At 35.4% G+C, this 13,839-nt stretch overlaps 1 protein-coding gene across 1 annotated transcript; it reads right to left on the reverse strand.

Moving 5' to 3' along the window:
- Positions 1 to 7,942: 7,942 nt before the first annotated feature.
- LOC104649784 (uncharacterized) lies at positions 7,943 to 8,317 on the reverse strand. Its single transcript, XM_010329328.1, has one exon. The coding sequence runs from the start codon at positions 8,315 to 8,317 to the stop codon at positions 7,943 to 7,945; it is 375 nt and encodes a 124-aa protein (XP_010327630.1).
- Between the last annotated feature and the right edge of the window lie 5,522 nt (positions 8,318 to 13,839).

Raw genomic sequence — 13,839 nt, forward strand, 5'->3', positions numbered from 1 at the left:
TGAATGAAATGCTTGTGTAGTAAATCTTTGACTTGGAGCTTCAGCTCTTTCAATTTAGCCAGAGCAATCCTATACGGGGGAATAGAGATGGGATCCGTATCCTATAATAAGTCAATGCAAAAGTCAATTTCCCATTTGGGAGGAATGCGTAGAAAGTCATTAGGAAAAATCTCTGGGTAATTCAACACTACAGGGAGTAACTCAATAGAAGGAGTTTCATATTTTTGATCTTTAACCGTCACTACATTGCATTGACTATCCTTAGCTATCATCTTAAAAGACTTCAAGCAAGAAATGATTTGAACCTAGTCATAGAATTTCTCCCCTTCCACTCTAAAATGAGTTCATTTGGGAATTGAGGCTTCACTACCATGATTCTATAATTTATGTAAGCAAAACAAGCATGAACCCAATCTATACCCAAGAATATATCAAAATCAAACATGTCAAGTTCTACCAAATCAACAAGAGTTGCTGTATTTGTAATCATCACATGACATTTCCTATAGAATCTCTTTGCAACCCCAGAATCACCCATTTGTGTACAACCAAAAAGGGTTCAATTAAAACATTAGGAAGTACATCAAACTTCCTAGAAATCAAAGGTGTAACCAAAGAATGTGTAGTACCTACATAAGGAAAAAAATATACATTAACTAAGAAGACTTGTAACATACAAGTCACAACATTAGGAGAGCTTCCTTCTTTACCCCTAGCGTTAAGTGCATAATAATTGTTGCTTTTTTAACTTCGGAGCTAGGAAAACTTTGTTGATATTGGCTATTCCCCTTTCCTTAAATCCTCACATTTTGAAATTATTTCACCATATGGACAGCTTTGCCACAACCATAGCAATTATTAGTTCCAAAAACGCATTCACCCAAGTGTTTGTTAGCACACTTGCCAGAAGTTTATCTTTGTCTTGATTGATCAACATTTATCCCCTTTTGAGGTTTAGTATTAAAAATCCTAATTGTGGGTCTTGTATACATTTGAAAGAACCAAGTTTGAAATCCTCTTCTTGAACATAGGCTAGTCTTCAATGTCAAGCCTACTCTTAGAAGAACCACTTTCAAAAGATCTTGCCTTAGCTTCTTAGCTTCCCCATTATTCTTCCTTACAAATATCTCCTCTACTTGTTGATTATGAACCACCAACCTAAAAATATCCATATTATCATGAAGCATAGTTGCACGACATTATTCTAAAAGATATACGGACACGCCCGTTATATAACGGCTCATCTCATCCCTAGCATTTGAAATCAAAGAGGAATCATATTTTTATAGCTTAATGAAATTTATGGAGTATTCTTAAAACTCATACCTACTAGATGAAGGTTGATGAACTCCTGTACCTTAGCTTCCCTTGGATCCCTTTGGAGGAATCTTCAAAGAAAAGCGTTTCTGAAAATCTCCCATGTCACGGGACAATATCCTAAATCCCGACTATCCTTTCACTAATTGTACCATGTCCGAGCCACGTCCTTGTGTTGTTAGGTAGAAATCTCAGTCTTTGCAGTAGTAATCACCCCCATGGAAAACAAGATCTTATAGACTTCATCAAGAAAAAATAGGAGGATTCATCCTCGTAAAATCCCTCAAACGACTAGCCATAGTACTAGAATGTTGGTTTTCTTGAGGAACAATCTCCATGTTAGCTTATGTCGTGATGGATTGACCTTGACTGGTTATGGCTTGGGCCATTTGAAAAAGGTCTTCCCTCACCTAACAATCCGTCACGGACGGAGGATTGACTAGAACATGATCATTCACAGCAACTTGCACTTAAGGAGGAACTCGATTTCCTTGGGGAGTAGCTCCGAATTTTCAATCTTTTTCCTACTCTTTTGCGGCTGTCCTTCTCTGTTCATCGCCTACATCAACAAGAATGATATTAGATAATAAAATGCACATATTGTCAAAACTCTAGAGGAACGACATAGGATTACCATGAAAAGAGAATTTTCCTATTCATCACATAGCCTATGATCCATAATTTTGGCACGCTACATAACTATGAACAAAAAACTATATAATGTGGTTTAATGAGACATCGACTCTTGGTTATTTAACCTGATACTCTAGTACAAAGTTTTTCACGACTGGAGCGATCCATTAGTCGCTACTGGCTTCGTCGTCCTCTCACAGGACTCAAATAGAAGTATACTAAGTGAGGTATACTTAGACCGCTCACATACAACCTTACATAGGGTTTTCTTATAGAAATATGATAATATACATACAGAAGTATAAAAGTCGTCTCACATAAAAACCATCTAAATAATACTAGTCTTGGACTTAGCCAATACAAATTTAATACTCCATATAGGGCTTACCATAATAGAACCCAAATAATAAAAGTAAGTAAAGAGTATATCTTAAAAATACTAAAGTATTCATAAGCTAGAATAACAGAAAGATCGTATCACCGAACATGAGAACGTACCAATACTTGGAGAAAGAGTTCAAAGGTTCTTACATGGACCTTCTTTATCTTAAATAGTCGGATCCCACATATTTAGTTATATAATGGAAGGGGTTAGTACACCACATGTACTAAGTATCGGTATATGCACATAACATTTAAGGACATGCATGAAAAAGGACTAATTCTTTGGAAAGCATCCTAAGTCATTTGAAAACATTGAATGCATATACAATACAGAATATACACGATGAGAATAAAAATAACATAAAGCATAATCATAACAAAAGACATAACATCATAAAATAAGATTAACATTTCATGTTCAGTAGATCATAAAACATAACATACAAGACACTTACCAATGATCCCCTCCCAATCCTACAAGTGCAATGATCAGTTGAAGCCTCGTACCACAACATAATCAAGTAAACTAGATAGGAGACCATAAGTAAAGCTTTGCTTCAAAAAACGTATATGGTAGGTAGTCATCACCACATACAGACATATAGACCAATAACATGTTCATCAACATAAACAACATCATACTAAAGTAACATCATATATCGTATGCATTATACATTTTATGTTATCATATTACGTAAGAACAATCTCCTAGTACTTCCCATAGAGTCAACTTATGCAATGTTTAGATAGAGTCTCATGCCCCTACCTTTACTAAGTAAAATTGTCAAGTCAGCTTAGTCAATATCCATTAACTAGTATGTCATTTTACTTTAGGGAACAATCGCCTTAAGCGATATTAGACCATGGGAGCTAAACACAGATTCGGTCTCATGAAGCCCCACACTGCATGAAGGTGGTCTACGGGCAAAAGTAGAACCAAAACATGAACATATCATTCTAGATGGATCCACTAGCTAGTATTCCTATGATGGAGACATAGTTCATGTACTAGGATATATATTAGAGAAACATAATTCCACATTACATGGAAGCCGATCTCATTAGAGTCATTGTGAACCTACCTTCCATCTAGGGAAGGGACACTTCTCATATCTAATTAATCGGTGCTAATAAAGTCCCTTTGTCAATAACCTTTAAGTAATCACTTATTCATTAAATATTGTAATACGTCATAGAATATTAACTCCATGTAAAAATATGATTATAATCTCTTTAGGTTTAAGATGAGAATTTCCTTTCATCGCAACCTTCATTTGTGGGATTAATATATCATAATCAAAGTGTGTAAGGCAAACAAGATAAACATAATCAACTTAAATTATCATATACTTACCATGATCCGACCAACTAAAAGTCCAACATATATGCATAGAAACATCATACATATTTCAATTTTTAGATACATCAATTATAGGACAACATAAACATAGTTTAGATTTCATGACTTTAGAAGACATACCTATTGGTTCCAAGAAACTTCATGAAGACCTTATATTCAATTTACTATAATAATCCAACAACATAGTTAAATAATCAATAAAATAAAAAACAATTCAAGTCATGTTCAAGGCCAATCTTTAGTTAAGGATAAAGGAATAGGTAATTAAAGAGTGCATTTAAGCTACTGTTTCTATCCTAACGTTTACATGTTATCAATGAAAGATATAACCCAATCAAAACAATTATTTAGATAAGGAACATGCTTCACACGAAAACCAAACATTTAAAACCAATTACCCACTAATAAATACGTAATTAACCATCGAAAATCATTGTTTTTCATCATTAGTAGTCAATCTTGAGTTTGGAAGCAAACCCGCTTTGTAGAGTAAAAACCATGAAAAGTGAGTTCTTGAAAATCATCTTTCAAAGGACATCGTGTTGAAAGGTATTCGAAGAGTGAAAAACTCATAACTTATTGACGAATATTCCACGAATTGAAGAAGAAAAACTTGAAATCTTTGTCTTCTTCCTTAAGTTCTTGTTGTTCTTCAATGGAGCTTAAAAAGAGAGAGTTATTGACAGAGATGAAAGCGATTTGTTTAATCCGATTTGAAGTGCATGAAAGTGTTCTAAAACTGACCTAAAATCATTATAATCTCATTTAGTAAAAAACCCAACATACCCCTAACTTAAATTGGTCATTTTGTGCATTGACATAAAAACTATGGGGAAAAATCTTGGATGTTTTTGTGCATCGCATGGTCAATTTAACATTTATTTATTAAAATTCGAGTTGGGACATAGAGATTCGTGGAGGATCCACGTCGTGAGGAAAATTTTTGACCTCCACGTGTTTGCTGCTTATCGCGCAGCATCTCTCAGTTCCAGGTTGTGCGCAGTCTGTTTTGGAAGCTTGCTCGCCTTTCTTCTATGATACCTCAAGGACCCTTGAAGTGGTCCTTGGGTAGTAATTACCATACGTTTGTACCCTTCGTACTAAATAATACCTATTAAAAGACTTTTAACAAGATTTGGACTTCATTTGACACTGCAAAACCATCACCAAACATATGGACGTGAACTAGTTCAAATTAGCTAGTTTTCGGAAGACAAGCTTTTTCATTGTCGTTTTTGTTTGAAGCTTTTCTAACTATGTTCATTACATTAATAAAGGTTTATAAACGTCATTTTAATCATATTTATATAGGATAATCTCTAGTCTTTGTTATGGAACTTCCGGAGTGTTACAACATTTTTCCTCTTGCGTATCCATGTGTGAGAAGAAAGGTTGACAATCGATCATACCATGCTCTAGGTGATTATTTTAGCCCATAGAGTGCTTTGTCTAGTTTGTATACATGATCAAGATACTTGGTATTCTCAAAACCTGGGGGTTGTTTCACATACACCTCTTCTTGCAGATAATCGTTTAAAATTACACTTTTTTCATCCATTTGATATAGTTTAAATTCCATGTGAGCATCATATGCAATGAATATTCTGATTGCCTCAATTTTTGCTACGGGTACATAGGTTTTATCATAGTCTATCCCTTCTTTTTGTTATATCCCTGTACAACTGTCCTAGCTTTGTTGCGTACTATTTGACCTTGCTCATTGAGTTTATTTCTAAACACCCACCTTGTTTCTACTTCCGTCCTGTTTTGAGGTTTTGGAACCAGGTTCTATACTCTGCTTCTTTCAAACGGATGAAGTTCTTCTTGCATAGCACTAATCCAATCAGAGTCTAGTAGTGCTTCCTTTATATTTTTGGCTCAATCAGGGATACGTAGGCAGAGACGGCACACACGCTACGTAATTTTGATCTTGTAGAGATGCCTGAGTTAAGAGGAGTAAGAGTGAGGGGTGAGAGCTTTGATGTTTCCAGGTGTGAGTTGGGATGTTTTCTGGCTCTTGAGATGCAGAAGAACAAGTTTCATTAGTAAACTTATCTCCTATTTCGGGTTTTTTATGATAGGGTATGGATTCTTCTTCCCATATTTTTGGTTCTGATGGCTTCGAGCAGGTTCCCTCATTCTGTTTATCCTTTGAATTTCCCTCAACTTCACGGTTATTTTAATTAAAGACAACATGAACACTTTCTTCTATACTGTTTGTTCTTTATTCAGTACCTTGTAGGCTTTGCTTTGTGAAGAATAGCCCAGAAAAAATCCTTCATCACTCTTGGCATCAAAATTTTCAAAATTGTCCTTGTCATTGTTGAGTATAAAGCATACACACCCAAAGGCCCTAAGATGAGCTAAATTTGGTTTTCTTCCTTTTAGTAGCTCATATGGTATTTTATTTACCACTGATCTGATCATACATCTGTTTATTAGATAGCATCTTGTGTTTACTACTTCAGCCGAATAGAATTTTGGAAGTTTGCTTGAGATTAGCATTGTTCTTGCAATATCTTCCAATGTTCTATTTTTCCTCTCAACTACACCATTTTGTTGTGTGTTCTAGGTGCTGAGAAGTTATGCTCAATCCCATTTGTACCACAAAATTGTCGGAATTGTGAGTTCTCAGACTCCAGCCCATGATCAGATCTGATGCTAATTATTTATTTGTTGAATTTTTTCTGAACCAGCTTTGCAAAGATTTCAAACATTGTGAATGTTTCATCCTTTGTTGCAAGAAATAATGTCCATGTGAATCTTGAATAGTCATCAACTATTACAAACACATATCTTGTCCCACCTCTGTTGTGTATACGCATTGGTCCACACAAGTCCATGTGGAAGAGTTCTAGTGGCTTGGTAGTACTCACTGTCAAGTTTGGTTTCAAGGATGATCTAACCTGTTTTCCTTGAATGCAGGTTCCACATACTTGGTTGTCCCTGAAACTTTTGGTTGGCAGTCCCCTAACCTTGTCTTTAGATATGAGTTTATTTATTGTTTTCATGCTAATGTTTCCCATTCTTTTGTGCCAGAGAATGAAGCAATAAGATCCTGCACTTAGACATTGAAGAGTATCTTCCTTAGAGTCAAAAATCTTGGCTTTGTACACATTATTGTGTCTCTTACCTAGTAGAACGAGGTTCCCAGTCACTGAGTTTGGTACGCTGCATTCTTTTTCTGTAAATAATACATTGCTTCCTTTATCGCATATTTGAGATACGCTCAATAGATTATGTTGTAGGCCATTCACGCAGTATACGTTCTCAATTGCATGAGTATCCATGGATCCAACCTTTCCAATTCCCTGAATTTCCCAACTTTTTCCATTACCAAAGGCAACATTTCCTCCTTTGATGTTTTTAAGTGAGAGGAAGCTTCTTTTATCTCCAGTCATGTGTCTGGAACATGCACTATAAAACTACAATTGTTGTTGCTTCCTTCTCACTGATCCATGCAGTTTAATTTCGGGTGTTAGATTTTAGTACCCAAATCAAGTTTGATTTATTCTTAGGGAATGGATAAATAAGATTTTTTCTGGCCCATCTAGGAAGAGATTTGACTATAGGGATTTGTTTTTGCTCATTGGTTTTCTCAAGGATTTCAAGTATTTGTTATGAAAAGTTTGTTTTCATTGACAATCATGACTTTTATGCCCTACCAGCTCACAGTGCATGCATAGACAATCTATATTGGGATTTTTTACTTGACTGCTAGTTCTAACCTATCCCATGTCTCTCAGATGTACGATTCTTGTGAATGTTTTCAAACAATATGGAGGACCTGGTCCATCTCATTCCATTTTAAGCTTCAGTCTTAGTTACAACAAGCTCTTTGGTTAGATCTTCATTCCTTTTAGTTACCAAGTCTAGGTTTTTACTTAGCTCAGTATTCTTGGATAAAAGATGAAAAATTTGTTTTTCAAGATTCTTGTTTTCTTCTCTTAGTGATGCATAGTCTTCCATTATCAATTCCCTTTTTGTAGTCTATGGTTTTATATGCATCAATGAGAGTGTAGAGTAAAGATTCTAGCTCCTTTTTGAGTGTGAGTTTAGATAGTCTTTTATGTGATAAAGACTAACCTTATCATTCATATCATCTTCTTCTTTGTCCTCTTCAGAATCTGATCCAGCCATGAGTGCTAATATGGTTTCTTCTGATCTGCAGGTTTCCTTTTCTTCGTTGGTTTCCACTGCATTTCCATTAGGAACTATCTCTCCCAAGGAGTACATCTCATTGATGATTTAAGTGAACCTGGTGTGCATGTCTTGTATGGTCTCCCCTTCCGCCATCTTGAACAATTCATATTGTCTATTCAAGTAATCAATTTTGGACTTCTTGACTTGCATTTTTCCTTCATGAGAGGTTTGTAATGTTTCCCATATGGCATTGGTATCTTGATAAGATGAGATTCGATTGTGTTCGTCTAGTCCTATGCCACAGATAAGAATTTTCTTTGCTTTGGCATTGTTATAGATTGCGAGCTTGTGTTCAGCATTCCATTCTTTTCTTTCCTTTGGGATTTTGGTGACTCCATCAGTTGCAGTTTTCATAGTTATTGTTGGTCCATCTAGAATTACTCCCCATAGAACAGGGTTTTTGCCAATAAGATGATCCATCATAAAATTTTTCCACCATCCATAGTATTTTCCAATAAATAGTGGTGGTGATGTTTGTGAAGCTCCCTCTTATGGGGTAGGTGGTGCTGCCATTGGGTCTTTTGAAGGTGTGAATCTTTTATCAAAAAGACCTGCTCTGATACCAATTGAATAAACCTTACCCCTAGAACAAAAACCAGGTTCTTGTAAGATGCTTTTAAGTCAAAACACAAACACTTGTTAAATTAAAACCATTCCTCCTCAAGGAAGGAAAAACCCCGTTTTATTTATTCAACTAGAATATTTTGTGATTACAACTCAATAATCAAAAACCTCACCACTACTACAACTCTCGATTAACTATAATTGACTACTTCTACTCTGCAAAAGGTCGAACCCACCTTTTGTTACAAACCTCACTAAAACTCAACTCTACATGAAGCCAAACCCACTTCTTGTACAAAGAATCGTAACTAACACTCAAGAACGAAACAAGAAAATAGTTTTACACGTTTCAAGACTTTCTAACTCAAGGACTTCTTGAACTTAGCAAACCTATCAATCTTGAAGAGTTCTACTCGATGAATAATTCTCACTTTTCTATCAATGTGAAACCGTGATCTTCTTCATTTGCCATTCTCCTCTTCTTATAAAGTTTTTTTTGCCATGAATCCTTATCAAATAAGGTAAGGAAATTGTAATTGTATTCAAACATGGATTACTTATTTTACCTTTTATAGTACAATTCTTATTATATACAACTTCCTTCTTTAATAAAATATATTAAGGTTTCCTTATTTGTATCAACCTATATCTTCAATAAATAATTTTTCCTTTGACAAATAATTTTATTGCTTGGCTGCATTGCTGCGTCATTTTGCTACTGTGACAAATAATTCTATCGCTTGGATGCTTGGCTGCGTCAATTTGCTACTACAATTGTTTGCATTTCTTGTCTATCATAAAAACATCAATTTTTATATTCTTGTAGTAGAATTACCGATTCTATAAGTGAAGTTATACAATATGTAGGTAGTGGAATGTGAGGCTATCTATATATGGAATAAATAGGATTTAAAGAGGCTAGGATGAGTTCCCTAGGTCTTCCAAGACCATTATTTGAAGTCCCCTGATTTTGTAGTTTTCTCTTAAATAGCTTTAATGAATAAGGTACACTTAGTAATGGGATGTTATCAATGGAAGCTTTGAGGATCACTTAGTGTGGTTGAAGAGGGTGTATGGGCCGTCTCTTCATTCCTCACTAAGGTGACTCTTAAAGAAAACCTTAGGTCGAGAGTCTAGAGCGATTAAAAGGCTTGCTTCTTGAATATAGTTTCTTATGTGTAATTGTTGACATGTGTTATGTGTATTTAATTCTTATGAAAAATGTTTCAATCAAAATATTATGTAAGTATATGTTACAATAAATGTAACTTTTTGCATGGTTTTCATGCTTGTTCATACTTAGTTCATGCAATGAACAAATTACATATGTTTCTCTATGACTATAAGTGTAGCAGGAATGTGAGGATTTTCTTGAAGTTGAAGCTTGGGACGTAGGTTTATCTCAAGATTGGTATGTCCTCAAATAATCAAGAAGATGTATTATTTTGTCGTTCCCTTTCAAAAAGACTTTGTAATATACTATAAGTTTCTTCTCAAATTAATCATAGGGTCATGACTCTATGATAGTTAATTGTGTCTAGTAGTTCTTATGTGGATACTTAGTTTTCTTATTTTTATTAGAAAGGTTTGACTATTATCGTAAAAACTTTTAGTTTCACACTACTTTTTATATATATGTGATAAATGAATGCTAAGAGGCTTGTATAAGAGGTCTGAAAGGTTGAGTATGCCATGCACTAACTTTGAGGTGCTCTCGGGTCGTGACAAGAGCTAACTGGTAGAGGCTTTGAAGACCTCTCATATAACTAAGTAATGATCATGGAGGAAAAATCAATATCAAATCCCTCCAGCACTGTTGTTACACTTACCACCCGTAACCATGATATTACATTGTCATTCTTTATGGGCGAAATCTTATTTTTGGAATCCACAACTAGAAAAACTTAACAACAAATATGAGAGTGGGTTTCTTAATGCTCACGCCTTTAGTGGTAACCCACCATGCCTGCTCCCCATCAGTAACAATCTGACTAGCTAGCTAGTGTAACAATATCTTTTTTTTCTTGGCAGTACGTTGGAACTCTGCTCCTTGAACATTGTCCCATCTATAATCAATTTATGTCATGTTGACTTCCCATTAATGATGATGTTTTGTATTTTACAGAGAGGATTGGATGGTGGTATCAAAGATATCGAAATAGATCCCACGAACTAGTGTTGCTATGAGGGGTACCTTAGATATGGGTCAGACACTCTTATGTGAGAACCCAAAGAGTAGTCGCATAGGAAGCATAGAATTTACTTACAATCTCCAGATTATATGTGCCTAGGTCTCAGTCCATCCACTCAAACTAATGTCGTTAAAAAAGCCGATGGATCTCTGGTAGAGTGTGTAGGATCCATGTTAGGACCTGTCACTCCTTGATATTAAGATGCGACATCTTCTTATTATCATTAAATAATTTTTCATATCGGCAGATTTTCAATTGCACCTCAACATGCTACCTATTGAAATCCCAAGTAACCGAAGTCTGATAAGTGTTAGGTAGAATCGGGAAATACCATGAACTATAGGCCTCATAAGAAGGGTAGCTCGATCATGTGCACTGCAGCAGGTGATAAAGTCAAAAGAAGACCCTGAGGGAGACCCTGCAACAGAACCAAAATAAAAAACATCTCCTGACCCGAAAATAAAACCAGCTAGTGACCCACAAGTGTGTCTTCCTCATTAGAAAAGGAGACAAAGATTATATCACTTACCACCTTCCATGCTGTATTTCGAGTAGAATGATGTGTGGCTGGGATGTCCTTGTATTCAGTTGAAAATGATAGAAATGTTTCTCCGTTTTTGTATTGTTGTCAATCATCCTAAAAGTTGGGACAAATGGTTTTGATTTGCCTCTCTTTGTGTAGTTTACTTGATCATGGGTGACATGGTACCTGTGGAGGCATTGTTCATCCCTAAATAACAACAAAAAACACTCCAAATAATTTTACAACTAAGAATGAACAAAACAATAACATATATGAAAAAGTAGGATACGATGGCCACCCACGGACAGTGGAATTACATATGGCCCGTGGAACACCTCCGTAGATCAGATATTCCTAGATTTTGATTGCTCATGGAAACCACAGATGTAAAAAATGGTACGTATATCAATCTATGGACTGTAGTCCACATCCGTTGTTTAACAGATAGTGAAATTTTCAAGTTCCACCATCCAAAGACTTAATCTAAGGTCCATATATTGATCTATGGTCTGAAGAAAAGGTCTCGGGGGTGGGGTATGTACCTTCTATAGGACATATCTCAATTTGAAACACAAAATTTTAGCCATTTTAAACAATATCCTAGTCTAACCATGTATTATAACATTGAACTTGCTAGATTGTCATTCTAAGGGTTCTCATTACTCAATTCTATAGTATCTTGAAACAAGATTCGGAACCGTAAGTCAAATCTCAAATTTATTCTATTATTCTACAAGTTTTATGCACAAAGCAACACACAATAACAATCTATCATTCCAACGGTGTTTACTAATTAATTTTATCATGTATTCAGGAAACTACCTAACGTCAAGACCTAATTCCTGACTTCCGATAACCACGACGAATTTGAATTTCAAAGTGAAGAATAAGTCATTTACTTTTCAAGAAAGGGAACTAGGGTATTTTTCAGTGAACCACAACTTCTTTAAACACCTACTTGCTTTTAGCACCAAATCCGAACATCAGATGCCTGAATAGACTTTAGGGGTAAGAGGGTTTGGGGGAAAGGGATTGTTTATTTTAAGGTTATGAAAAGGATGATTTATGGGGGTGTTATAGAATGATTTTTGAGTAATTTAGGGGATTGGAACATTTAGAAGTAGTTCGGGAATGAAAGGAGGTAAGTTAGAGTGATTTAAAATGGGGGATTTTAAATAGGAGGGAATCTTGTTAGGGTCGGGAAAACAAGGTTTTTGACACTAGAGACCCCATCTATGGTACGTGTGTTGATCTACGGTCCGTTGATAGGGGCTATAGATGATCTAAGAATAAAAAAAATATTTAGCACTCACGTGGGAAAATACGGAAACTACTCAGGGTCCGTAGAATAAACTATGAACCGTCAATGGGGTGCGTAGACATTTGCACTAGACCTTTTTTTGCAGATGATTATTTTCACCCCTAAACATATAACAACCATTAACAGTTTATTTTTACATTTTTCTGGAGTCTTCTTAGATACTGACCACATGCTATGTCTATCTAACAATAAAATTAAATTAATAGACCTATCGTTGGCCAGATTTTACAAATACGGAAAGAAAACTACTAAAGAAAAATAGAAACCTATCATTCGCTAGACTTTAAATCTTTGGTTGCCGCCCAACCATCGTTTCATTTACCGTAGCCGTATGATGAAAGCCTCTTGATTACTCATACTTCATCAAGATAGTAGGCCTCAATGACTTCTTTCACGATCTTCGCATTTCTTAGATAAAGCATGATCCTCTACTAGTTTACCTTGAATCTTGTTCTTTCACTATTCTCGAGCTCCACTGCTCTATGTCGAAATAATTTCTTAAGTAAGAATGGACATGTCTTATTCCACTTGATCTTGCCTAGAAACAAGCACAACATAGAGTTTAAAAGAAACACGAGATCGCCCAAAACAAAATCTGGTTTTTCAATCCTTTGATCGTGGTAGTTCTTCATCTTCTCTTTCTACAACAATGAACGTTAATAGGATTTTAGGAGAAAATCATCTAGATTATTGAAGTCATTAACTCTTTTATTAGACGTAGCACCCCATTCCAAATTGAGCTTCTTCATTGCCCAGATAGCCTTGTGTACTAGATCTACCCACAAATGACAAGAATTCACATATACATGTTGATATGGATGCATACCAATGGAATTCTTTTATGCAGTGCGATAAACACATAGAGCATCATGATGCTTCGTTGACCAATAAATTCTAGTGACATTTATAGTCTTTACAAAAATATGTTTGATCTCTTTGGTGGACACCTCAACTTGTCCACTATTCTGCGTGTGTAAGGAGATGCTACATTATTGGGACCACCAGATTTCTCAAGTAGTGCCTTTAACAACTTATTGAAAAAGTGGGAAACTCCATCACAAATAATATACCTAAGTTTACCAAATTTAGAGAAGATATTTGTTTTAAAGAATGTGATGACACTGTCACATTTATTGTAGGAGACTTGATTGCTTCTACCCACTTCGGAACATCATAAATTACTACAAGAATATACATTATCCCATGTGAACTTAGAAATGGCCGCATAAAATCAATATCCCAAACATCTAACATCTATATCATCAATTTTTTATTAATAGAGAGTTGTTACCTTTTCGAAATTCTTCCTTCCTTTTACCAACAGTCACAAGACTTGTCAAAT

The sequence above is a fragment of the Solanum lycopersicum genome, chromosome 10 (genome assembly GCF_036512215.1).
Source record: "Solanum lycopersicum chromosome 10, SLM_r2.1".
NCBI classification, from domain to species: domain Eukaryota; kingdom Viridiplantae; phylum Streptophyta; class Magnoliopsida; order Solanales; family Solanaceae; genus Solanum; species Solanum lycopersicum.

Coding starts and splice junctions, on each gene's coding strand:
- LOC104649784 (XM_010329328.1), bottom strand. CDS start 8,317: ATGGATCATCTTATTGGCAAAAACCCTGTTCTATGGGGAGTAATTCTA.